This window comes from Podarcis bocagei (assembly GCF_964188305.1).
Source record: "Podarcis bocagei genome assembly, chromosome: 7".
In the NCBI taxonomy this organism is placed as follows: Eukaryota; Metazoa; Chordata; class Lepidosauria; order Squamata; family Lacertidae; genus Podarcis; species Podarcis bocagei.
Genome location: NC_138132.1, coordinates 68136073 through 68162480, shown reverse-complemented (window position 1 = coordinate 68162480; position 26408 = coordinate 68136073). Strand labels below are relative to the sequence as shown.

Genomic DNA, 26408 nt, shown 5'->3' with positions numbered 1-26408 from the left:
CACTTTCAGGACTTGCACTGGTATAAGATTCAACAGTCCCAGCTTAGCCAGATGGGCCAGGGTGAGGGATTTATCCTGGTGTAACTCTGAGTTGAGATGAGGGGCTTATGCTGTCATAGCCTAGCCATTCTGGGACTGGTGGAGTGAGGAGGGAATGCACCAGATCCTAACTCCCTTTGCCTGGCGGATCTTGGGTTTGGGTTGTCCCCTAAGGCACCACATCTCACATTACACAATGGAAGGATATTGAATGGTGCCTAATAGTCAATAGCAAGGCAGGGGAATTCCCCACTCCAAGCATGCGTTTGACCAAAATGATAAACAAGTCTTTGCTCTGAAATCAGCAGAGAGCAGCCTGTTGCATGAATATAGCAGACAGGGTAGACCCTGAGTCAGGAATGGGGAACATCTGTTGCTCTCTAGATGTTGATAAGACTACAATTCCATCATCCCTTTGGTAACCTGAGCCTCAAGGGAGCTGGACATCACAATGATATCTGAAGGACCACAGGTTCTCTGCTCCTAGTGGACTGACTTTAAGCTCATGGGATCTTGGTGCAAAAGAATGGCTCAAAAACACAGGTGTCGAATTACAGTATGTGGCCCCCTCCCAAGTTGGTGTCTTCTGCAACACCTTCTTGATGCAGTAATAGTGCATTGGTGAGTGCTTTGTTCGATGGTCTATGATGCTTCCCGAGCGATGCCACATTATTGCTGTCCAGATGGGCTGTAGTGCAGCAAAGGCGGAACCAAAACAAAATGGAACAGAATATTTGTAGGGTGGGAAATTACAGCATATGCACTGAATGGAAATTCAGACAGGTGGTTGCCCCAAAGCTTTTGCAGGCACAAATCAGTATTGAAAGGGAGGTTGCTTATGAACAGCCTGATAGCATTGTGAGCGCAAATTATCATGGATATGCAATAAAAAAGCACATCTGGGAGACCCTAAGAGGCCTCTGACAACAAGCTCAGTTTGTTTGCAGTAACATAACTGGCACTTCCACACAAATTGTTTCACGGGCAAATCTACTCCTGTTTTCAGCAGCCTATTATTATTATTTTTTTAGCCATGGGGGTCTTTCTGATGTTGACGTTTTTAAAACAGTTCTGAGTCAAATATCTTTGCTGATCTTCTACCAGTAGACCCCACTCTACTTTCTGCCCATCCCTGCCTTAAGTAATGTGTAATAGCAGAAGCAATTTATGGGATGAGGCCAGGACTCTTACAAGCATGTTCCTGTTTTCACATGCCGAAGATTAGATGGTATTGGTTTTCAATCAAGAAAGGAGTTATCCAGTTTCTTGGCAGATCAATCAATACGGACTTTTGTCATGGAAGTCATAAAATGTAAAAGGGGGGGGGGGAACCAACCAGCACTAATACACTGTTTAAACGGGAAAATTTGGGCTACCGAATTCAAATCCTTGCCCAACCATTAAATTTGCTTACTAAGACTGATCTAACCACTATCTTTCAGCTTGTTTTACCTTGCAGGGCTGTTATAAGGATAAAATGAAATGAGAACACAAGAACTTTCTTTTCTTTCTCTTTTTTTCTTTCCTTTTTTATTATACATTTCAGAAATAGCCCTGTGCAAAGGAGTGCAACATACACGATATTTATAAGTAAAGGAAACAAGACTACCCATTGAAAGGTCATTCCAGAGTTTATGCGAAGAGAACGGCAAAAAAAATATTTCCTCACTTGAAGAGGCATTTCCCCTCTTGTTTTGCAGGTCATGCAAAAAGTAAGTAAAATTGAAGTACAATCAGGAGAACCAGAAAGGAAGAAAGGAGAAAATGGAGGAGACTCCGAAAGTCAGCTTTCCATAGGTATATGTGTGTTTCACGTAAAGAGATCAGTAAAGAGCCTTTATAAAGAAGAGGATTATTCAGGTACAAAAATGCATCTTTACGTGGACTCAAAATCACAAAAATAGGAAAAGGGAAAAAGAATAATGCCTTTTGGCATTTCAAAATATTTGGCACACTTGTCATTGTATTGTGGTTTGGGATGGGTTGTTGTTTTTTGCAGGGTGGGGTGTTTTTTGTGTGACAGAGAATAAAGTCACAGTTTTTTAAAAAAAGAAAGAAAGAAAGCAGTTAGCCCACGTTGCTTGCTTGTGGTCATTAGAAAAAGCGATGCACATCTTTTGTTTTTTCTGCCCCCATTTCACATATAAAATTAAATTTCTCTATCTCCTTAAGAACAATTGCCTCCTGCAACAGTGAAATACCAGATTTGCAATCTGTTTTCAGAAAATAATAATACTGAGAGAATTTCTTCCCTGTAGAATCCCTTCCTTAGAAAAGTTTTGGTTCCGTACATTCCACTGAAACTTTAAAAGGTAGCTAGAATTAAATATAGATATAGATATATAGATATATGTTTATAATTATAATTATATATCATTATTTTCCCCTCCCTTTCCCCACCCACATTCATAAATACAGACATTTTCTTTTAAAAAAATGGAGATGGAGAGCATATTGTATGGAAATGTATGGAATTGTTTTTGCAAGATTTTACCATGTAAACAAGTGCTTGTTCAGAACAAGTATAAACAGTGACACTTCCCAAGATTTCCAAGAAAACACTGCTAGATTCCCTGCCTTTTTCTGTTCTGTATGTTTAAGGGACTTTTTAAAATCCAAATTCCCAATTACTCATCATCCAGAGGAAAAAAAAGGGGAGCACCAGTCTTAATTTAGACAACTGAGCTCTTCTTCGTACATTTCAATTTGTACGGTTTGCATTTTACAGTTCCTGGAATCTAGTTGGGCTTGGATTTTTTATTTTTATCTTTTCACACATGAGTAAAACTGCTTTCCTCATCTCACACCGTCTGCCTCTGAGCCTGCTCCTAAGGATTTCGCAAGATGGGTCACAGGATAGCAAGGAATAACTTCAAAGTGCTATTAGTTTGCTTGCCTTTTTTGTTTTTTGTTTACCCAATAATAAAAGGTCAATCATTTTCTTCCCCCTCCTTTTCACTCAGTGTCTCTGTGGAAAGATTTAAACTCCCGGAGGTGGTTTCTCTGAAATGTTTTTGAGGACATCATCAATTCTGTCGTCTTCAATGACAACTGTAAGCAGATAAAAAGAAAAGAAAGCAGAGCATTTAAGATTCTATGAAGCTTCCATTATTTGGATTTTAATTGCTGACATCGCCCTATAGTAAAAAGCCACAGGGTGGGGCGGGGCTTTAAAATGGGTGATAAAATGAGAAAGGGACAAATGTGAACCAGAGAACTGAAGTTCTGTAGCTGACAGTCCAAAGAAATGAGCCCTGCATCAGATTAACAATTTATCCCAGGTCTTGTAAAGGAGAATTACCTGGTGGATTTGTCTCAGAGCGAATTAGTGGGAGTGAAAGTGTGTGGGTTGAATTTACATCCATTTACTCACCTTGAAAACCATCATTTATCATTTGCAATTATTTTTAATCCCTCTTCCACGCAAAAATAAAATAAAAATTAATCTCCAGTCACACTATGTCCAATAGGGGATCATTACCTAGTGAGTGAAATTAGAGTTGCAGTCACAAAACGTTTTTTACTTGTGACTCAGAAAATCTGCTGTCACCCTCCCCATGACTGTAGGGTGTGTACGTACACGTACACAAACACACACACACACACACACACACACACTCCTTTCTGAAAAGATGATTTCAGTCCAAATATGTGCTGTTCTTTCCAGAGGAGTGCCTGCAAAGTTTATCACTGAGAATCTGCTCTTTCGAAGGTCACAAAATCTACAACCTCAAAGGTGATATATAGAGTATCAAATTAAGATTCTTTTTTGTAAGCAAAACAAAAAAGCACCGACTCCACCAAAAAACATGCAAATGAAGTCCCAGGTTAGCTAGTGCCATTACTATCCTAAAATTAATTGCAGGATCAGAAGCACAAAGAGACCACACACACACACACACCCCTTCAACTCATTATAATTAAGCCCTAATTATGTTGGGTGAGACCCTCCAGTCTCAAGGAAAAACGTAAGCGAGTCGAAAGCTGTAAGTGGAAAGGGTCCATTGATGACCTCTGTCCCCTACTGGGGTCCTATTTTCCTTCCTCCGCGCCCACCTCTCTAAAATCTTAAATTTGAACGTTGGTACCTCCAACCCATTTCCTCTCTCCACCAAATCATTTGACAGAAGTGAACTGGATCTAAGGATTCAAGAGGAGACAGAGGTCCTGCCTTTCAATAATACATTTCCCAACTCATCACCTGGAGCAGAGTGCTGTGCACCTCCAAGTCTTACTACTGTTACGTCAATAAGAATCTCAAGCGGAACCCACTGGGGACCTGCACATGGGTGAAAGGGGTGTCATGGTTTCTGTGCAGCGGGCCCACCTACTTGGGGTGGGGTCCAACCCCCTCCCCCCCCCCCACAAAAATGGAGAATGGCCCAGTCTATAACCTCACACCTCTATATTATTGTATTTCCAGACAGCCATGCTGTTCCAGCAAAAACAATGGAATAGACTTGTGGCTTACCTATTTATTTTGGCATAAGCACTGTGCACCAAAACAGACTGAAGTGCCACAAGTCTCTTGATCGTTTTAAACATTGTTCTTGACCACCAGCAGCCAAAGTTGTTGTAATTACCGCCACAGCCTTCCTTCCCTCACTGCCTAATTTCCCACATTTTAGATTGTAAGCGCTTAGAGGACAGTGACCAATCTCAATCTCTCTCTCTCTCATATGCTAACATACACCGAGGACACCAGCAGGAGAAGAAGGACTTCCAATTTCAGCAAATTCATTTGACTCCAGATATTTTTGCTTCACTGGGTCTTATAGGGACTGTGAGAGATAGGAGCACATGGGAATGGGAGACACACAGACTTATACTCCATATTATTGACACTGCGGTAGGAGCTTATGGAAAACCAGTTCTTCGGTAAATGAGTGTCAGATATGTGTGTGCATGCCCTTTTCTTGCACAGAGAGAGGAAGGGTGATTTTTCACTCAGCACTTTGGCCCCATTGAAGCCCCGATCAAAGGCCCTTTCGCAGCACTGCTGCAGAGAGTGCAGAAACTCTTCCTGGACAGGAGTTGCATGCATTGGGCTTTAAATCCCGCCTCCTCACCTGACCCTCACCTCACAACAGTGGCGTAGCGTGGGTTGTCAGCACCCGGGGCAAGGCAAGTAATTTGCGCCCCCTAACCCGTGGATTTGCGCCCCCTAACCCTAACCCCCAGATGTTGCGCCCGGTGCGGCCGGCCCCCCCTGCGCCCCCCACGCTACGCCACTGCCTCACAACCATCTTTGGGAATGGGTACTCCTTTTATTACTTTTTTAAGCTTATATCCTTTTGACACACACAAGCACACATCCAGCCTGCCTTGGGCATGTTTCTTAAGATTAAATTGCCAGGTCAAGGACCCCCCTGCTGAGGGTGCTTCTGGATCCAGGATATGTGGATGGGGTGAACAGCTAAAAGTCTGCGAAGGGATGGAGGGAGAAGGAGAGCGGAAAGGTTTGCATGGGCTTAGCGCAGAGAAAAGGTGAGGGGGTGAACGGGTGCAGGGTTAGGAAGAATTAACAGTTGCAGATTGCGTACAACATCAGTCAAACGCAGGGTGGACCCACTGAAATGAACGGACCACTTAAGTCGATTCAATTCAATGGGTCGTCTCTGAGTTAAAACATATTAAGAACTATGGCACAAACAAGTTTCACCCCAGCTGTTGTGCAAGGAAGTGGTTTTGGAGAAAAAGATGGATCATTTTTAAGGGTGTATTTATCTATGGGAAGGTGCTTTAAGCCGGGGTCCTATCTAATTCAGAATCAGATAAGGGCACAGGAACTGTTGCGAACATAGAAACACTGGAAGCTTCCTTATATCATGTCAGGCCGTTGTTTGATCTGGCTCTATTACCTACACTGACTGGCAGCAGCTCTCCAGGTTTCAGATAAGGGAGCTCCCTATCCCTACCTGGAGATGCCAAGAACTGAACCGGGGAACTTCGACATTAAAAGCAGGTGCTCCATCTCTGAGCTGTGGCCCGTCCTCTAAAAACAAAGCAAGATGCCCGACCTCGTGGCTCTAATCAAGGGGCCAGTTTTAACAGAAGCACTGAAAGTCAGGTCGCTGGTCTATCTAGCTTAGGATTACCTACACTGACTGGCAGAGGCCCTTCAGGCTTTCGGACAGGGTACATTTCCATCCCTACCTAGCGATATTGGGGGGGGGGGAATGAACCCTGGATCTTCTGCATTCAAAGCAGCTGCTCTGTCGTTCCTCACTGCTGCGCTCCCAGCACATCGAGGGGGAGTGTATGTGCTCCTATGGAACATGATGAGGCTTACTCTTGAGTAAGCACACCTAGGACTCCGCCATGGGAGCTCCTGGTGGTAGGAGAACCCAGAGGAATTGCAAATAAGGGTTTGTAACTAAGGGGATGCAAGCTCTCACAGGCCACCCCACTCTCGGAAAAGTTAAGAACTTCCACAACATTGGGGAAGGGAAGGGGCCCAGCAATTTGCCTCAAAGCAATGGGGAGGCTGGGGTGCAGTTTCCAAGCGCGCCCAACGACAGCCTCCCCTCGCCTGCTGCTCCCCCTTTATTCCGCGTCTACCCCGCATGTGCCCCGCATCGCTGCCCCGCTGCGCTCACCGCATTTGCTCCTGCCGATCTGCCCCAGCTTGGGGGGCCGCTTGGTCTGCCCCCCCGCGTAGAAGTTGTTGGTGTCCTGCAGGCGGCAGGTGAAGGAGATCTGCCCCACCTCGCCGCCGTCCCCGTAGGGCCCGATCTTCTCCTCGCTGTAAGGCAGCACCTCCGACATCGTCGCTTCCACCGAGGCAGCTCCCGGGAGAGCGCGGCAGGCAGGCGGACGAGACTGCAGCGGCGGCAAGTAGCAGCTCCGGGAGGGCGAAGTCCCTCGGGCAGGTCCGCAGGGGTCGTCTCCGGGGTGCGGCTGGTGGCAGAAGTAGGATCAGGCGCAGGGGGGTGGCGGGAGGCTCCTGGGGGGCTGCCCGGCTAGGATGTGGCTCCTTGCCTAGCCTGTTTTTGCCTGGGGCTTGCGCGCTCGCGGCTGGGGAAGGTGCGCAGGGAAGGTGCTCAGCAGACTGGCAGGCAAAACCCAGCGAAGAAGAGACAGGAGAGGGAGGGGAGGGAGGGAGGGAGGGAGGGGAGGAGGAAAAAGGCAGAGATCCCTGGAAAAGCTACAGCGTCAGAGAGGGAGGAGGAATGGAGAGAGAGAGAGATGCATGCAGCTTGGAAAGTGTCTCACTCTTCTCTCAGCCGTGTCTCCTTGCGCTCATCCGTGTTTCTAAGGAAGAAAGCGCGTCGGAAAATTCCTGCGCTCTCCTTATCTCGCGTGTTCATCTCGGACCAGCTGCTGGCACGTCTTTTGCAACGGCGTTGATCTTACAGCCCATGCTGGCTTGTTTTGAAATGTTGCAGCCCAGCCTGCAGACCTTCCTCTGTGACTCCAGGAGACTAGCATGCTCACGTTACGGTTATTGCGAGCAGCAGCCAAAATGCATCTCTTTTTCGTCATTTTTTTTTCCAAAAGGAAAGGGGTGGGGAAGAAATAAAATAACAGTAGATTACCCTTTAAGAAACGGCAGCGGCAGCAACAACTCAGGACACCTCTTGCCCTGCCTTGTTGTATTTGTTGGCCAAATTTTCACCAGCTGGCAAGAAAACAATGGTATTTGTTTTACAACCTGCCTTTGCCGCCCTGTCAGCTCAGCATCCTCAGGGCAGATTATGGTAACCGATATTTTAAAAACGGGTAAAACAACTTGTGTACGTGTGAGCGCGCACACACGCACATATTTATGCACTCCTCATTCTGTTTGTGTGAATGCTTGCATGAATAATTTTGCCAAATGCATCTATGGTGTTTTCAATGGCTTGCTTGGCAAGAAAATAATTGCATTTATTTCTATTAAAACTTCCCATTGCCACCCTTCAGTCCCACAATCCCAGAGTGGCCGGCAATAAATGAATTTAAATATAAAATTATATTATTATTTTAAAAAAATTATAGGGAAGTTTTTCATATTTAATGCTGTATTGTTTTTAACACTTGATTGGAAGCCGCCCAGAGTGCTGGGGAAACTCAGCCAGATGGGCGGGGTATAAATAATAAATTATTATTATTATTATTATTATTATTATTATTATTATTATTATTATTATTATTATTATTATTATTACTCTCCTAGTCGCTGTGTGTGTTGCGTTCCTTTGCCCAACATATCTATTGCGCTTTTAGCAGCTGGTTGTTGTTTTTTCCCCAAGGAAATAGCAGGTAATATAACATGAAACAAACATTTTTTAAAAATTAAGTGCAACTCAGTACACAAAGCATAAAACAATCACAACAATTAAAGTTAAATAGCAGGAAACAGGAAATACGTGACAGCTTGCACAGAACCAGCATCCCCAATGGCAGTGGTTGCTGTCAGCAGGAGAAGCGAGCAGCCAGGGTCAGCTCCCAGCTCTCGCTCTCGCTCTGCCTCGTTCAGACTATCCTACCTCACAGGGTTGTTATGAGGGTAACGTGGATGAGAAGAAAGCTATGGGTTGTATCCAGCTCAGTTGTGCATGGAAATTATGGACCCAAGTTAGCCAAGTCCATTCATTTCTGTTGGGTAACTCTGAGAGGTACCAACATTGGCTACAAGCTACAAGCGCATGAAAATGATCCTCAGCATTTCGGAGGGGGGAAAACAGGATAATGTCATTTCCCAAAGCATCTTTGCATTTCTGCAGTACTCTGAACTGGCCAATCTGCTTGCCTTTCCCACGCAGCAGGGCTAAAGTTAAACTGGAAGTTCATCCTTAAGACACTGACCAGAGGTAGGCCACTGTTCCATTGACCTCAGTGTTTTCTGCACTGGCTGGCAGCAGCTTCTCAGGGAGTCTTTCCCAGCTCGACCTGGAGATGCCAAGGATCAAACATGAGACCTTCTGCATGCAAAGCAGGTGCTCTGTCACTGAGCCACAGTTCTCCCTCTAACGGCTTGTAATGTCGTAAAAAAGAGGTTGTTCCAGGGCATGTGCAGAGTGCAGTGTTATGAGCTGGACTCTCATCCCATGCTGCCTTCCCCGCTGCATGCATGCTGTGGCCGGGGAGGGGGCAATTTATTAAGCACACCTGAAAGGAGCAAAAAAAGTCACTTGTTTGTTTATTTATTTGTAGGTTTACAAGCCCCAAGGTATACGCCACTTCTCAGTCACCAGGTGGTTTCAAGAAAATAAAATTTTAAACAACACACACACACACACACACACACACACACACACACACACACACACACAGACACATTAAAAGCACAATCCATAGCAAAAAGAAAGCGCCCCAAAACACAGCAGGAGACAGCATATGTGCCAAATCAGAACAACTAGCACCCTAAAAGCACAATGAAAAAGAAACCTGTTTTTATAGCACTTTGACATGGACATTTGGTTGGCAAGGCTGCTCTTAAGTCAGAAGTTCAGCCTTCAAATATCCATGGCAGAAATTATTAGTATTTATACACCTTTCTTCCTCTTGGAGGAGCCCAGGGCGGGGGCCAGACACAGCAATGATAAAACACTTAAAAACTAACAAACAGTGGATACCATTTGGAACTATTCTAAAAAAAAAAACATATATATTTTTTTATAAATATTTTTTATTGTAAAATTCAAACAAAGAAATATCACCAAACATTTACAATCCCTTCACCAAGAAATAACAAACAAAGAAAATATACATAAACAAAAACATAAATCTAAAATAAAACACATCATAACTGTTCATAACATATTTTTCCATATCTAACTGGACTTCCTCACATCTCCCTTCCCTGCATTCTCAATAATAAAATTATAGACAGCAATTTATTACCTTGTTTCAGTTCTTAATTTATACTTCTCAAATATTATGTCTCAAAGTTCAAATAATTTTTGTCCAATACTTATTAATTTAGTTCAAATATAATATTACTTCAGATTTCGTTTTCTTAAACATCACTTAGTCTCATATATCTTTCAACTAAGTTGCTGGTACCAAACTCTTTTCAATCGTGCAATTTCTTAACATTCATACAGTTTGTACTGTTTTTGTAAATAGTCCTTAAATTTTTTCCAGTCCTCTTCCATTGTCTCTTCTCCCAAATCTCGGATTCTGCCAGTCATTTCGGCCAACTCCATATAGTCTATCAGTTGCGTCTGCCATTCTTCCAGTGTGGGCAAATCTTGTGTTTTCCAATATCTTGCGATGAGTATTCTTGCTGCTGTAGTTGCATACATAAAGAAAGTTCTATCCTTCTTTAACACTTTCTGGCCGACAATACCCAAGAGGAAGGCTTCTGGTTTCTTGGGAAAGGTATACTTAAATACCTTTTTTAACTCATTATAGATCATTTCCCAGAAAGCCTTCACTTTTGGACAAGTCCACCAGAGGTGAAAGAATGTCCCTTCAGTCTCCTTACATTTCCAACATTTATTATCATGCAAATGGTATATTTTTGCAAGCTTGACTGGGGTCATGTACCACCTATATATCATTTTCATAATATTTTCTTTCAAGGCATTACATGCCGTGAACTTCACACCGGTGGTCCATAACCGTTCCCAGTCGGCAAACATAATGTTGTACCCAATATCCTGAGCCCATTTTATCATGGCTGATTTAGCTGTTTCATCCTGAGAATTCCATTTTAACAGCAAGTTGTACATTCTTGAAAGTACCTTAGTCTTTGGTTCTAACAATTCTGTTTCTAGTTTCGATTTTTCCACCTGGAATCCTGTCTTTTTATCCAAATTTAAAACCTCCTTAATCTGGGCGTAATGTAACCAATCTCGCACCTTGTCCTTTAATTTCTCCAAACTCTGCAACCTCCAGGTATCTCCAACCTTTTCTATTATTTCCCAATATTTCGGCCATACGGCCTCCATATTGAGTCTTTTCCGAGCCTTAGCTTCCATAGGTGATAACCACCTTGGGGTTTTGTTTTCTAATAAGTCTTTGTATTTTGTCCAGACATTAAATATTGCTTTCCTGACAATATGATTCTTGAATGCTTTATGAACCTTTACCTTGTCGTACCACAGATAAGCATGCCATCCAAAAGCATTATTGAACCCTTCCAGATCCAGGACATCAGTGTTCTCTAGAAGTAACCAATCTTTCATCCAGCAGAAAGCTGCAGCTTCATAATATAACCTTAAGTCCGGCAGGGCAAACCCCCCTCTTTCCTTTGCATCAGTTAGTATTTTTAATTTAATTCTGGGCTTTTTGCCCTGCCAGACAAACTTAGAAATATCTCTCTGCCACTTTCCAAAGCATTCCACTCTGTCCACAATCTGTAGGGTTTGAAACAAAAACAACATTTTTGGCAACACATTCATCTTTATAGCAGCAATTCGACCCAACAAGGAAAGTTTCAATCTTGACCAAGTTTCTAAGTCCTTTTTAATTTCTGACCAACATTTTTCATAATTATCTTTAAATAAATTCAAATTTTTGGCAGTCAAATTAACCCCTAGGTATTTCACCTTTTTAACCACATTTAAATCTGTCTCTTTCTGAAACCTTTCTGATTCCAAAGGTGTCAATTTTTTTTCCAAAACCTTGGTTTTTTGCTTGTTTAATTTAAATCCCACCACCCGACCAAATAAAAAAAAAACCAAAACATATTAAAGCATTTTCAACCAGTGATCTTGGGGAACAGTGTCTTTCAGCCATTAAATGCCGGGGTAAATAGGAATACTTTGAAATTCTTCCTGAAAGTCAATATTGAGGGGGGAAAGTGCACTTCGTTGAGGAGGGCGTTCCTCAAATGGGGAACCACCACCAAAAAGGCCCTGCACCACCAACGAGGCCTCACCTGCCAATCGTAGGGTATTCAAATGATTGATATTGGGGAATTAGTTCTTTAAGGTACTTGGGTCCTAAGCATTTAGGGCTTTGCATGCTAGTTTTACTGGATGCGGGTGGCGCTGTGGGTTAAACCACAGAGCCTAGGACTTGCCGATCAGAACTGTCGAATCCCTGTGACGGGGTGAGCTCCCGTTGTTCAGTCCCAGCTCCTGCCAACCTAGCAGTTGGAAAGCATGTCAAAGTGCAAGTAGATAGATAGGTACCACTCTGGCAGGAAGGTAGACGGCGTTTCCGTCTGCTGCTCTGGTTCGCCAGAAGCGGCTTAATCATGCTGGCCACATGACCCGGAAGCTGTATGCCGGCTCCCTCGGCCAATAAAGCGAGATGAGCTCCGCAACCCCAGAGGGGTCCCTTTACCTTTACCTATGCTAGTTTTAACTCCTTGGATTTGGCCTGGATTTGGCCTGGTAGCTCTCTGGCGGCCAGGTAGGTGCTATCAAGATGCATGATCCCACTGGGCTACCCCACATGCCAGCCATGCTCTGCATTTGCTGCAGCCTCCAGACCATCTTCATGGTGTGCATGTTCTTAATGAAAAGAACTTACAGAAATGAATCATGTTAGCACTTTGGTTGAGATTCCTGCATTGCAGGGTGTTGGACTAGATTACTCTTAGGATCCCTTCCAACTGTACAATTCTATGGTTCTAGTGGAAACAGCTTGCCCCCCCCCCAAAAAAAAATCTATATTGGTCAACGCTACATACAAAAAGTTGCATATTAAGAGAAATTTGCCAAGGAGTTTTCATGAGGTATCTGGAAATGGTTATGGAAATGAATTTAAGATTTGAAAGAGAGGCGGGGGAGACAAAAATTGATGCATTGATCCATTGTTACTTGCTGCAGTGAACTGAAACACCCCCATACAGTTTCTCCTTTGGCTCCGGGTTGGCTGTGTAACTTGAGAGATCCAGTCTCAGGATGGAATCCTCCTAGGTGACTGAAAGGCATCGCTAACTGTGTTACAGCAAGGTGATGCAACCCCATGTCTACCTGAGACATCAGTTTCAGTTGTCAGTTTCCTACAGCCTGAAGGTAAAGGAAGCCAGGAGTTCTGTTCTTGGCCCAGCCTGGGTTGCCCTGCCCTGCCGCCATGTGTGAGAGATGTCACCTTATTCAGATGCAGGGAAAGACCTCCTGATCCTTGCCCTCACTCCAAGGAGCACAAGGTAGCCTTTGTGGTTCTCCCTGCCCCCCTCAATTGACCCCCACAACAACCCTGTGAGGCAAGTTACTCTGAAAGGCAAATTTAAACCATGGTCTCTTAGGTCCTAGTTAAACTAGGGTTCCCAGGGACAGTCCCCAGATTTGCAAATCTGTCCCCGGGAAACGTGGCAGTGGCAGCCTCAGCAGTCCGGAGCCAGCCTGGTAGTGCAGGTGGCTCTGGCTGGCTTCAGGAGCTGCCCGCTGCTGTGGCGCCCGCCATTTTTCCTTGCTGGAACTTCTGGCGAGGAAAAATGGCAGGCGCCACGGCAGTGAGCAGCTCCTGAAGCCAGCCAGAACCAACTGCGCTACCAGGCTGTCTCCGGGCTGTTGACTGCTGCTGCCGCCACCACTGCCGAAGGGGAACCGGGGACGTCCGGCGGTACAGATCTCCTGTCCCCTTCCCCCTTTGTTTTGACTGATAGGGGAAGGCTCGCGAGTTGTGGGCGGGTGGCCGTTGCCCAGTTTTTTAAAAACTCTGTGCATTTATGTTTCACAGGGTGCGAAAGAAGGGCTTTGCACCTTTATACAATATGCATGTGTGTTTGGGCCCAGGGTCTTTTGCCTCACCATCCCCACTACTGACTCCCTGTTGCTACTCAGCTTCAAAAAAACAAACCCCAAAAGTGCCCCCAGATTCAATGAAAAAAATCTGGTAATCATAAGTTAAACACTACACTACCACAGGCTCCCCAAATGATGTACAGGCAATGACCAATTTACACGGGTCCCATTGGCGTGCGATCACGCACATATGCATCACAGTGACTCAGAAGTGGCTGGAAAAGGGGGTGGGGGCATAATGGGGCAGAGTGGGCTTATGCATGGTCCACTGATGTGCACGATGACCCATGATATAAGTAAAAAAACCTGCTCCTTTTGCCTTATGGGGTACCTGAAAGCCCGTACAGAGTCCTTATGTAGGTTCTCTATTGGTAGGAGGAAAATAACAGAGACCAAGCATAGAATATTGAGAAGCAAAGCAGCTAGTAAGTCTGATCTTTATTAACTGTAGCAACAGGGTGCTCCCCTCACATGCAGGCGAGAGGATGAAGACCCAGAACAAAGGTGTGCCCGCCCTTATATAGACATTTTAAATTGCCCGCCCTGGAGTCCAAGACCACCCCCAGAAACATCATACATACATCACAGAAGGGGTGTAGCCCAAGACCACCCCCAGATATATCATACTTACATCACAGAAAAGGTGGTCTACAACAGAAATCTGAGTGCATTGTTTATCTCCTATCTGGCAAGTTATCGTACCTGATTTCATTATCTGGGTTTTGGCCACTCTTTTGTTATTATAACTACTTAATTCCTGAATCTAGGACATAGGCTCACACCCTGTTGATATCTTGAATGTGCCCTTAAGACAGGATTTGTGAGGAAAGAGACAATGGGGAGGTTTCCCACCTTGACCTTGCAGAGAAATATTTGTTGTTTTTTATAAATATTTTATTAAGTTTTCACAATAGACAAACATACATAGACAAAGAAAATACAAAATCACAAAAAACAATACAATACAAAAAAATACAAACATTAAACACATCAAGGAAAAAGAAAAAAAGATAAAAACACATATAGTAACAAAAAACAAAAATTCCCTCTTTCTTAATTTCTCATTTTCAATTAGCTTATTTTCCCGACTTCCTCATGTCTCCCGTTCTTGTATCTCTTTTTTAAAAATTAATTCAGCAAATTCATATCCTATTAATTTATCTGTTGTTAGTCCAATCTTACATTTTACTTTGTTGCTAAAGCCCCTGCGATTCATTTCAATGTCCTTAACATTCATAAATTTTACAGTATTTCTGCAAATAAATTTTAAATTTCTTCCAATCTTCCTCCACCGTCTCCTCTCCCTGGTCTCGGATTCTGCCAGTCATTTCCGCCATCTCCATGTAGTCCATTAGTTGCATCTGCCAATCTTCCAAGGTGGGTAAATCTTGTGTCTTCCAATGCTTTGCGATGAGAATTCTTGCTGCTGCTGTAGCGTACATAAAAAAAGTTCTATCCTTCTTTAACACCGATTGGTCCACTATGCCCAGGAGGAAGGCCTCTGGTTTCTTCGGGAAAGTATATTTAAATACCTTTTTCAGTTCATTATATATCATTTCCCAGAAGGCCTTGATCCTTGGGCACGTCCACCAAAGGTGAAAGAATGTACCTTCAATCTCTTTGCATTTCCAGCATTTGTTATCGGGCAAATGATATATTTTTGCAAGCTTGACTGGGGTCATGTACCACCTATACATCATTTTCATTATATTTTCTCTTAAGGCATTACATGCCGTAAACTTAATCCCGGTGGTCCACAACCTCTCCCAGTCAGCAAACATGATATTATGACTTGCAGAGAAATATTTGAGGTCAATTTGTTCAGGACCTAATGTGTGGGGTTTCAGACATGTGGTTTATATATACAGTTATGAACATTTTAAATATATATATATGACCTTAAAATTCTTATAACAACCAGAATACAACCCCCCGCAAATTGGGGGTTGCCTGCCTAAGCAACCCCCAATTCCTGATGGAGCATCTCCAACCTCATTGTTCACTGGGCCCAGCTCCGAGGGACTTCTGGGGCTTCCTTCACTGCAGTTGCAGGGAACCAGGCAGAAAGCCTCCTCGGCAGTGACAACCTCCCTGTGGAACGCCCTCCCATCACATGTCAAGGCGATAAAGAACTACACAACTTTTAGAAGACATCTGAAGGCAGCCCTGAATAGGGAGGTTTTTAATGTTTGATGCTTTATTATGTTTTTATATGCGCTGGAAGTCGCCCAGAGTTGCTGAAGAAACCCAGTCAAGTGGGTGGGGTATAAATAATAAAAGGATTATTATTACAGACCCTCCAAGTGTCCCTATTTTCCAGGGACAGTCCTGGATTTACAGAAGCTGTCCCAGTTTCTGATGTGATCCAAAAATGTCCCACTTTCCCTTAGGATGTCCCTACAATATTGCCATCAGAGAAATGCTGGAGGCTATGGAGTTATCCAACCCCCAAGCCATCTGAAGGCCGTCCTGTATAGGGAAGGGTTGTTTTTTTAATGTTTAATGTTTTATTATGTTTTTATATATGTTGGAAGTCTCTCAGAGTGGCTGGGGCAACCCTGACAGAGTTATATAAATAGTAACATTATTATGATGGAATAGAATGTCCCTGAGGGATGCGGGTGGCGCTGTGGGTTAAACCACAGAGCCTAGGGCTTGCCAATCAGAAGGTCGGCGGTTTGAATCCCTGCGATGGTGTGAGCTCCCATTGCTCGGTCCCTGCTCCTGCCAACCTAGCAGTTCGAAAGCATGTCAAAGTGCAAGTAGATAAATAGGTACCACTCCGGCAGGAAGGTAAATGGCGTTTCCGTGTGCTACTCTGGTTCGCCAGAAGCAGGCCACATGCTGGCCACATGACCCGGAAGCTGTATGCCAGCTCCCTCGGCCAATAAAGCGAGATGAGCGCCGCAACCCCAGAGTCGGCCACGACTGGACCTAATGGTCAGGGGTCCCTTTACCTTTAGAATGTCCCTATCTTAATCAGAGAAATGCTAGAGGGTATGTCATTACTATTAATTGTAACAAGTAGAAGAATTAAAGAGAAATGTTCGCTATGTGGGCTCAAACTACCAACCTTTTGGTTAACGGCTGACCACACAAACTGCCCTACAGAGACATAATTGGAAACCAAAAAAAAGGCACTGAGGTGCAAGGAGAAAGAGCCCAGATAAAAATTGCCTTCCTTCCTGGTTATCAAGTCAATCATTTGACCAGTAGGGAGGAAAATATAGCCACCCCCATCAGCTGATCTGCACATATCAACTGAGAAGAGAGCGCTGCTTGGTGTTTTGTATTGGGGGGGAGTGGCAGCCACACACCCTTTCGACCCCACCCACCACTGATATGCACACACACTCACACACACAAGGCAAGCCACCCCTGGGTCAGATACTTGCCTCAATGCGCTTCCTCCTTCCTTCTCTTCCACAAACAATTCAAAGTGCAGGTTTAAAGCTGTATAAAGCAATGGTTGATATGCCTTTGACCACTTCGGGGGCATTGAGTTCACTCTGGGCAAATGGAAAGAGCTATTCTCTGTTGGCCATTTTCCAAAGGCATAACAATTTTCCGCTGCCAATGGGCCAAAGTACAGCCAAGATCTGGGAAGAGGAGCAAGCAAATAAAGGCTAGGTGAACCAGCTTTCATTTCCATGGCACAGATCCTTCCCAAGGGAAGGGAAGCTTCCCCACCTTGTTGTTGTTGTTGTTTAGTCGTGTCCGACTCTTCGTGACCCCATGGACCAGAGCATGCCAGGCACTCCTGTCTTCCACTGCCTCCCGCAGTTTGGTCAAACTCATCCTGGTAGCTTCGAGAACACTGTCCAACCATCTCGCCCTCTGTCGTCCCCTTCTCCTTGTGCCCTCCATCTTTCCCAACATCAGGGTCTTTTCCAGGGAGTCTTCTCTTCTCATGAGGTGGCCAAAGTATTGGAGCCTCAGCTTCAGATCTGTCCTTCCAGTGAGCACTCAGGGCTGATTTCCTTAAGAATGGAGAGGTTTGACACATCCCTTCAAACCTGCAGATATTCCTTTCCCCTGGAAATGTAACTACAGTGGTACCTCGGGTTACATACGCTTCAGGTTACATACACTTCAGGTTACACACTCCGCTAACCCCGAAATAGTGCTTCAGGTTAAGAACTTTGCTTCAGGATAAGAACAGAAATCAGGCTCCAGCAGCGCGGTGGCAGCAGGAGGCTCCATTAGCTAAAGTGGTGCTTCAGGTTAAGAACAGTTTCAGGTTAAGAACAGACCTCCAGAATGAATTAAGTACTTAACCTGAGCTACCACTGTACAGGCTCTGATCCCTGACCCAACTGCAGGACCGTCGATAAGTATTTTAAATGCACACTGGCAGCAGCACACCTCATATTTACAGGCTGCTATCACCTCTGCAGCCTTTTCATTTTTGCACAGGCACCGCAAAGACATCCGCTTGCAAAGTCTGGCACCTTTGGCCAACGCTAAAATTCGCAAGTTGCATCTACCCATCACCACAACAGATTCACGTGATTTAAATGAACATTAAAGCAATAACTTCATGCGAGAGGTTATTGGGAAATGGGCTGGGGAGGAAAACCACCCGCAGATTTGTGTTTTCCCACCCAACCCCATCCCAATAAATGATGTAGTTGGAAAAGATGCAGAACAATTTCCCAGGCCTAGAAGAAAAGGCTACAACGCAGGTAGCCAACATGATGCCCTCTAGTTTTTGTTGAACTTCCACTCCCATCGTTCATGATACAATTTGCATTTAAACAGTCTGTGTCGGTTCAAATTTAGAAACTAGGGCCACAAATTAAATAGACATACAACCCGTCTCCCCACCGTGGCCAGGTGAGCTGTGTGCCCGTTTAGCCTGCTGTCCAGGTGTGGGTGGGCATCTTAGAATCACAGAATTGGAAGGAACCACGAGGGTCATCTACTCCAACCCCCTGCAATGCGGGAATATTTTTGCCCAACATGGGGCTCAAACCCATGACCCTGAGATTAAGAGTCCCATGCTCTACCGGCTGAACTAGACCAGCACAGACCTCCCTTCGTAAGGTTCTTGCTGTTTAAAGTGAACTTTGTGGCAGCACCTACACTTGGGAACTCCCTGCCTATTGACATCAGACAAGCGCCTTCACTGTACATTTTTCAGCACCTGCTAAAAATATTTTTGTGTAGACAAGCCTACCCAGATAACGTTGAACATTACAAGCTTTTTTTTTAGTTTATTGCTGATTTTAATTTTGTAAAAATGTTCTAAATAGGTGTTCTTTGTTGTTGTTTTTAGTTTTTACCAATAATGTTATTGCTTTATTCTCTTTATAAACAATCAAGGGGTGTATCGCTTTTATGAAATGAATAGAATAGAATAGAATAGAATAGAATAGAATAGAATAGAATAGATTCTTTATTGTCATTACACAAGTGCAACATTGTACAAAGTGCAACGAAATTGGATGCCATCCCTTAAAACATCAAAAGCAAAACAACAACAACAACCAAACAAACCACATTCCAGCCACACCCACACCACACCCATCAAACTCCCAGGTCACACTATCGAGTTACAGCATTCAAAAAGGCCACAGCTCTTGGATAGAAACTGTTTTTCAGTCTATTTGTCTTTGACTTGATGTTTCTATATCTCCTGCCAGAAGGCAGTAGTGCAAACAGACCGTGTCCCGGGTGAGATGAATCATGCAGGATGTTATTTGCTTTCCTAAGACAACGGGAACCGTACAGTTCTTCCAAAGGTGGGAGAGGGTGACCAATAATCCTTTGGGCTGTGGTTATGACCTTCTGGAGCACCTTCCTCTCCCTAGCTGTACAACCGGAGAACCAAGCACAAATACAGTATGTAAGAATGCTCTCTATGGAGCCACGGTAGAAGCACACCAGCAGTCTCTCACTCAGATTGTTCTTCTTTAAAAGTCTGAGGAAATAAATTCTCTGCTGGGCCTTCTTCACCAGAGCGGTGGTATGTGCGCTCCAAGTCATGCCCTGATCGATAGCTACTCCCAAAAACCTGAATTCCGCCACCCTCTCCACCCGTTCCCCGTTGATATACAAGGGCTGAATGTCCGCCTTTTTTTTCCTGTAATCCACCACCAATTCCTTGGTCTTAGCCGTATTAAGAGCCAGATTGTTCTCTCCACACCAAACACAGAGCCGCTCCACCTCGTCCCGATAGGCGGACTCATCCCCTCCTGAAATGAGCCCCACCACCGTAGTGTCATCAGCAAACTTGATGATTTTGTTGCTGGAATAGATGGCTGTACAGTCATACGTATAGAGAGTGTAGAGCAGGGGACTCAACACACAACCCTGTGGTGAGCTGGTGTTAAGGCTAAGGGCTGTGGACATGTGTGACCCTACTTTAACCCTCTGAGAACGTTCTGACAAAAAATCCAAAACCCAGAGACAGGTGGAGTTGGAGAGTCCAATCGCCTCTAGCTTGGACACCAGTCTATGGGGGAGGATAGTGTTAAAAGCAGAGCTAAAATCCACAAACAGCAGCCTCACATAAATAAATAAATAAAATAAATAAAAGCGACATGCCTTCAAAATAGAGGTTGTGTAGGATGCATAGGAATGATAATTATCAGACTCCATGCTAGGGAAAGATTCCATCATTAGGCAGGAAATTGAGAATAAAACTGCCAATATCACAATGCCATTATACAAATCTTTGGTGCGGCTGCATTTGGAATACTGTGTATGGTTGGGGAAAGTTCAGAAAAGTGCAATCAAAATGATCAAGGGGATGAATAGACTCCCCTATGAAAAAATGCTGCAGCTACTGGGACTCTGAAAAAAAAGCAAAGGAAAAAGCAAATAAGAGGTGACGTTTATAGAATAATGTATGGCATGGAGAGAGTGGAGAGAGACTTATTTCCCCCCCCCCCATAACACTAGAACTCACGAACAGCCAATATAGCTGAATGTTGTAAGATTCAAGAAAGGTAAAATAAAGTCCTTCTTCACACAGCACAAACTATGGAACTCCTGCCCCCAAGAGGCAGTGATGGCCAACAAATCAGATGGCTTTAAAAAGAGGATTGCACAAATCCATGGGTGGTTAGTAGTGCTGGATTTACGTATAAGCTAAACAAGCTATAGCTTAGGGCCCCGCTCTCTCCCAAAAAATTCAAAGGAAAAAACCTGGATGTACATTTCCAAAATATAAGATAAAAAACAAATAAAATAAAACCTACATACGGCAACAGTGTTTTGTCTTGTGTAGGCTCCTATGATGTAAGTAATGGGCCCTGCCTGCTAGCCTGCTCCCTAAAATATCGATGGTTTGCTCATTTCTATATATAGGGTGCCTACATTCTGCATGGACTGGTTGCATGGCAACATGTGCAAATGGCTTCAGATACCTATTTGGTCCATAAATTACCGTATAACATATATTCAACACAAAAAATAGCGACAATTTCTTGCTGACAAAGAACAGCTGGACATAAAGGGCCCCATTACCTTCAGCAGCTTAGGGCCTCATCGAACCTAAATCCGGCCCTGGTGGATCGGGCTACAAACCATGATGGCTATTGCTCTGTCTCCACCGCCAGAGGCAATAAATGCTTCTGTACACTAGTTGCTGGAAGCCACCGGAGGGGAAAGTGCTTTTGCACGCGTGTAGCTGCTTGCATTTCCCACAAGCATCTGGTTGGCCACTCTGAGAACAGGGACTCTGGACTAGAAGGGCCTTTGGCCTCATCCAGCAGGCTCTTTTATGCTCTTCTCATTTTAATAGAAATCAAATCTCATCCTGGTGGGGAAGACCGTGGCCTGTGTGCCTGCCACAATCTGCCATCTAGATGTTCATGGGCATTTTCGAGGCCTCTCCTGTATATCCTCCATATCTTTAAACCAGATTTGGACTGGGAAGTCCCAGAAGATATCTCCAAATAAAGGGCTGTTCTCTCTTGAGATCCCCTGAGATAGAGGACTGTCCTCTATAAAGTAGGGTACTTTGGAAAGTAGGACAACTGGGTGAAATGTAATTCAAGAGCATCTTAAAGGTATTTTCCCCAGGAGCTATCCTATCCCTGCTTCCCACAGGGAAATCTGACTCAGTTTTTCTCAAGCATTTCAGGAGAAGGTTCTGGCTGCCAGCTCCCTTCAGCGTCTCCCGCTGAGAGTCCTGTAAGGAATAAAAATGACTGTCTCAGTTTCCCAGTTTCAGGTCTCGCACACACAGAAATGTGTTTCAAGGAACCCAGCTTCCAAAAGCAGCTTGATGTAGATTAGAAAATGCTAGAAAAGGAACACTTTTATGAAGTCTGAATGGAAAGATGATCTCGGAGTTGGAGAAAGATGTACTGTACAGTGGACTCTCGGGTTGCAAACGTGATCCGTGCAGAAGGCACGTTCACAACTCGCAGCATTCACAATCCGTAGTGCTGTGTCTGCGCACGCACATGACGCGATCTAGTGTTTCTGCACATGCGTGAGCACCAAAACCCAGAAGTAGCCCGTTCCGGTACTTCCAGGTTCGGCGCAGTGCACAACCCGAAAATGTGCAACCTGAAGCGTCTGTAACACGAGATATGACCGTATGCTTTTTGAGGGTGACTCCATTTTTTAAAAAAATATCCCTGAGCTGGGCACGTCACTAGCGCTCATGAAAAGATGCTCACTCACAAGAAGCAGTCTCTTGCAGTAAAAGCAACAAAAGGGACATCAAGGCAGCTTAAAACATGGGTTGTCAATATGCACTTCTGGTCTTACACGCAACTAGATGGTGCCCACAGGACCCCATTCTCCTATCCCTTACTGAAATTAGATTTGAAAATTAGAATGCTACAACAGAAGAGGTTTTCAACTGCATTGAGGGAGCAGGATTTGGAGGGATTATGATTGGGACCTGGGGAGTAACTCCCTCCAAGCCTAACTGTTGCAGGGTTGTTGTGAGTTTCCTGGGGGTTGCAGCTGGGGGAGGGATGATTAACTCTTGCCTCCCCAGTCGGACTCTCCAAAGATCACATGCCTTCCCCTTATGCTTGAAAAAAAAAGTGAAAAGACTTTTTTCCCAAGCCTAATTGTTGGCCGGGATGGGAGAATAAGAGCAGGGGAATAAGAAACTGTGCATAGATGATTTCCCCACCCCTTATCTACACTGACAAGCAATGGTTCTGCGCAGGCAAGGATGTTTTCCCAGCCCTACCTGGAAATGCCAGGGAGCAGCCTTCAGTTTACCAAACACAGCTCTGTTCTCTCCCTGCCTCTCTCTGCCTAAGCTGCAGGTCACAGTCTCCAGATCACTCCCCACCTTGGGGAAAAAAATAAGAAACCAAGACTGTCGGATTTGCCAGCCCTACTGATGAGTGGGGAGTCGGTGGGAGGGTGGAATAGAGAACTATGAGGTCTGTTTCTTGACCGGCACATTTCAAGTGCAAACATTAAGAGGGATTTGTTGCCCTTACTCAAAAAACAACCAGCGTGGGTGGGCAGGAGGTGCAAGAAGAGCCGCCTGCTTACTTCTTAATTTAATTTGCTGCTCTATCATGCCTTGAAGCACTGTGTGCATTTAGCTGCCTCCTCACCACCACCACACACACAAAGACCTCACACGCACCCCCAAACTTCACTTGGAAGAGAGTAAAACAAATATTTTCCGTCTCGCCACCTAAGCTAGCAGATGGAACACCCTGGGTTCATCCAGCACTTTAATATTATATATACACACATATATATTCTGGTTAAATAAGAGCAAGCAACACCATGGAGATTGAAAAGGCTCTGCCTCTCTCATTCCAGAGAAGCTTGTGCCATTTTTAAGCGTGAGGCTATTGGCTTGATGGATCCCACTTTTCACAACAGGTACATGAAGCATCAAGACTCCAAATAAGAGATTATTGGGGCAACTGTGTTTGCCTTCCACAAAGTGCCTGCAGAGAGGTTTTTTGGTTAGGGCAGGAAGGAAGGGTGTGCACTGGCCTTTTGAAAGGAGTGGGGCAAAATGCACACAGAAAAGGCCTGCCTTCTTGGTGGCAGTTCCACAGATTCAGAACTAATTTACTTCCTTTGAATGGTGGCACCAAATTGTTCAGGACAGTAAAAAACACACACACACCAAAAAACACCAAACACACACACACACACACACACACACACACACACACACACAGGATTGCAAGAAACTTCAAAAGGCTTTCTGCAAACTGAATGGAAAAGTGGTTCAAAGTACGTAACTGGAAAGTGGAAAGTCACAAGTTCCCCCATCTTGGCCTTAAATGATCTCATGCAGAAGTGATAGTGAAGAGGTACGTCAGAGGGAATCAACCAGTAACCCTCCAAATGTTGATAAGACTCCAAATTCCATCAGCCCCGGCCAGTATCATGTCCAAAGGTGGGGGGTGATGGGCAGTGGTGTCCAGCTCCCTCTGAAAAGCTGCAGGTTCCCATTTCTGACCCAATTCCACATGGGGATGATCAGGACAGTGAATAGCTCAGTGGGTTAGAGCATGGTGCTGGTAATGCCAAGGTTGCAGGTTCGATCCCTGTATGGGACAGCTGCAGATTCCTGCATTGCAGGGAGTTGGACTAGATCATGGGTAGGCAAACTAAGGCCTAGGGGCCGAATCCAGCCCAATTGCCTTCTAAATCCGGCCCACAGACGGTCCGGGAATCAGCATGTTTTTACATGAGTAGGAAGTGTGCTTTTATTTAAAATGCATCTCTGGGTTACTTGTGGGGCATTGGAATTTGTTCATTATTCCCCCCCCCCAAAAAAATATAGTACAACCCCCCACAAGGTCTGAGGGACAGTGGACCGGCCCCCTGCTGAAAAAGTTTGCTGACCCCTGGACTAGATGATCCCCAGGATCTCTTCCAACTCTAGGTTTCTATGACAAGCTTCTTGCAGTATACATTCACCTAAACAATCTGCAGAATCAGCCCTTTTACAAGTGCCATATCACTTTGATTTCACACTTGTAAGGAATCCTTCATTGTGGCAGCACCTACACTTTGAAACTCCCTGCCCATTGGTATTAGACAGATGTCTTTGCAGCACTGTTTTTGGTGCATGCTAAAAACTCCCCGCCACCGCCATGAATTTGTCTTATCCCTTTTAAAACTGGAGGCCATCTTACGTTGTAGGAGCAAACTGTGCACAGACAAAGTCAGAACATTGATCCCTCTAGCTCAGTATTGTCCACATTGACTGGCTGTATCTTTGCACGCTTTTAGGCAGGGGACATTCCCAAACCCACCCAAAAATGTCAAGGATTGAACCTGGAACCTTCTGCATGCAATGCTGGTGCTCTGCAACTGAGCCACTGTCCTCTCTCTGATGCCTTGCAATGTCATGAAGAAAAGACTGTCCCTGGGCATGTGCAGACTGCAGCACATGCAAGATGGATTGTCAGCCATCTTGCCTTCCTTCACACCAATCTCCAAATCCAGCAAAGATGGACGTGTGAAAATGACACATGCACACACATATGGACCACTTGCATGGGATATTGTGCTTATTAACACTGTCGAAATATTTTTTGTGTTGTTGCTTCACTCTGGGACTGAAACAGGTGGCTGCCGAAGACACCCTCTTACTTGGAAAACAGATTCATAGGTCCAATAGTATCATCACTGTAGGAGTGAAAGGGAGCGGCAGAAACAGAAATAGACCAGAGTGGCAGCTCTCTCTGCTTTGCTGTCCCTGTTTACCATCACACCTCTGCATCTTCGCTTGGCGAAGGAAAGCCTGCCAGCAGATGGAGTTGTGGGCTTGCAGCGGAGCTTGGCCACCTGAGCGCAACCATCACGGTGATGCATCGCCACCTAGAGTCCCAACACAGCATCCCAGGAACCACAAGGCATAGGTTCCCAAACAATACAGGGCTCAGAATTCATGCAGATCGTTTTAAGCTCTACAACTGGTTAAGGCATGGCAGCACAGCAGAAATCGAATGTGGTGTAGTGGTTAGAGTGCCAGACCTGGACCTGGGAGACCAAGGTTCAAATCCCCACTTGGCCATGAAGCTCACTAAACCCTGGGCCAGTCACGGCCTCTTGGCCTAACCTACCTCACAGGGTTGCTGTGGAGATGGAGGAGGAGGAAGAATCATGTATGCTACCTCAAGCTCCTTGGAGGAAAATGCAGGATGCAAATGCATTAAATAAGGAAATGAAGTAGCTATCTCAGGTGATTGCACCAGTCTTCTCCAGAGAGCAAACTGGATTCCTGCTTGCTATTGTTATGCCTGTTAAATTGTCACATCGAGAGCCAGCGTGCTGTAGCGCATTAAGGTAAAGGTAAAGGGACCCCTGACCATTAGGTCCAGTTGTGGTCGACTCTGGGGTTGCAGCGCTCATCTCGCTTTATTGGCCAAGGAAGCCAGTGTACAGCTTCCGGGTCATGTGGCCAGCATGACTAAGCCGCTTCTGGCGAACCAGAGCAGCGCACAGAAACGCCGTTTACCTTCCCGCCGGAGCGGTACCTATTTATCTACTTGCACTTTGACGTGCTTTGAACTGCTAGGTTGGCAGGAGCCGGGACCGAGCAACGGGAGCTCACCCTGTCGCGGGGATTCGAACCGCCGACCATCTGATCGGCAAGCCCTAGGCTCTGTGGTTTAACCCACAGCACCACCCACGTCCCTGCTGTAGAGCATTAAGAGAGCTGAAATAGGATGTGGGTGACCAAGTTTCCTGCTTGGCAGCGGGTTGGACTCGATGGCCCTTGTGGTCTCTTCCAACTCTATGATTCTATGATTCTATGACCTAACTCAGGCATGA

At 44.9% G+C, this 26408-nt stretch overlaps 1 protein-coding gene across 1 annotated transcript; it reads right to left on the bottom strand.

Annotated features, from left to right (window-relative positions):
- Positions 1-2022: 2022 nt before the first annotated feature.
- On the bottom strand, positions 2023-7143 carry CAMK2N1 (calcium/calmodulin dependent protein kinase II inhibitor 1). Its single transcript, XM_081201770.1, has 2 exons — positions 6639-7143; positions 2023-3090 (listed from the first exon to the last, which is right to left on the bottom strand). Exons 1-2 carry the CDS (start codon positions 6805-6807, stop codon positions 3020-3022), a joined length of 240 nt encoding a protein of 79 aa, XP_081057896.1. The 5' UTR covers positions 6808-7143; the 3' UTR covers positions 2023-3019.
- Between the last annotated feature and the right edge of the window lie 19265 nt (positions 7144-26408).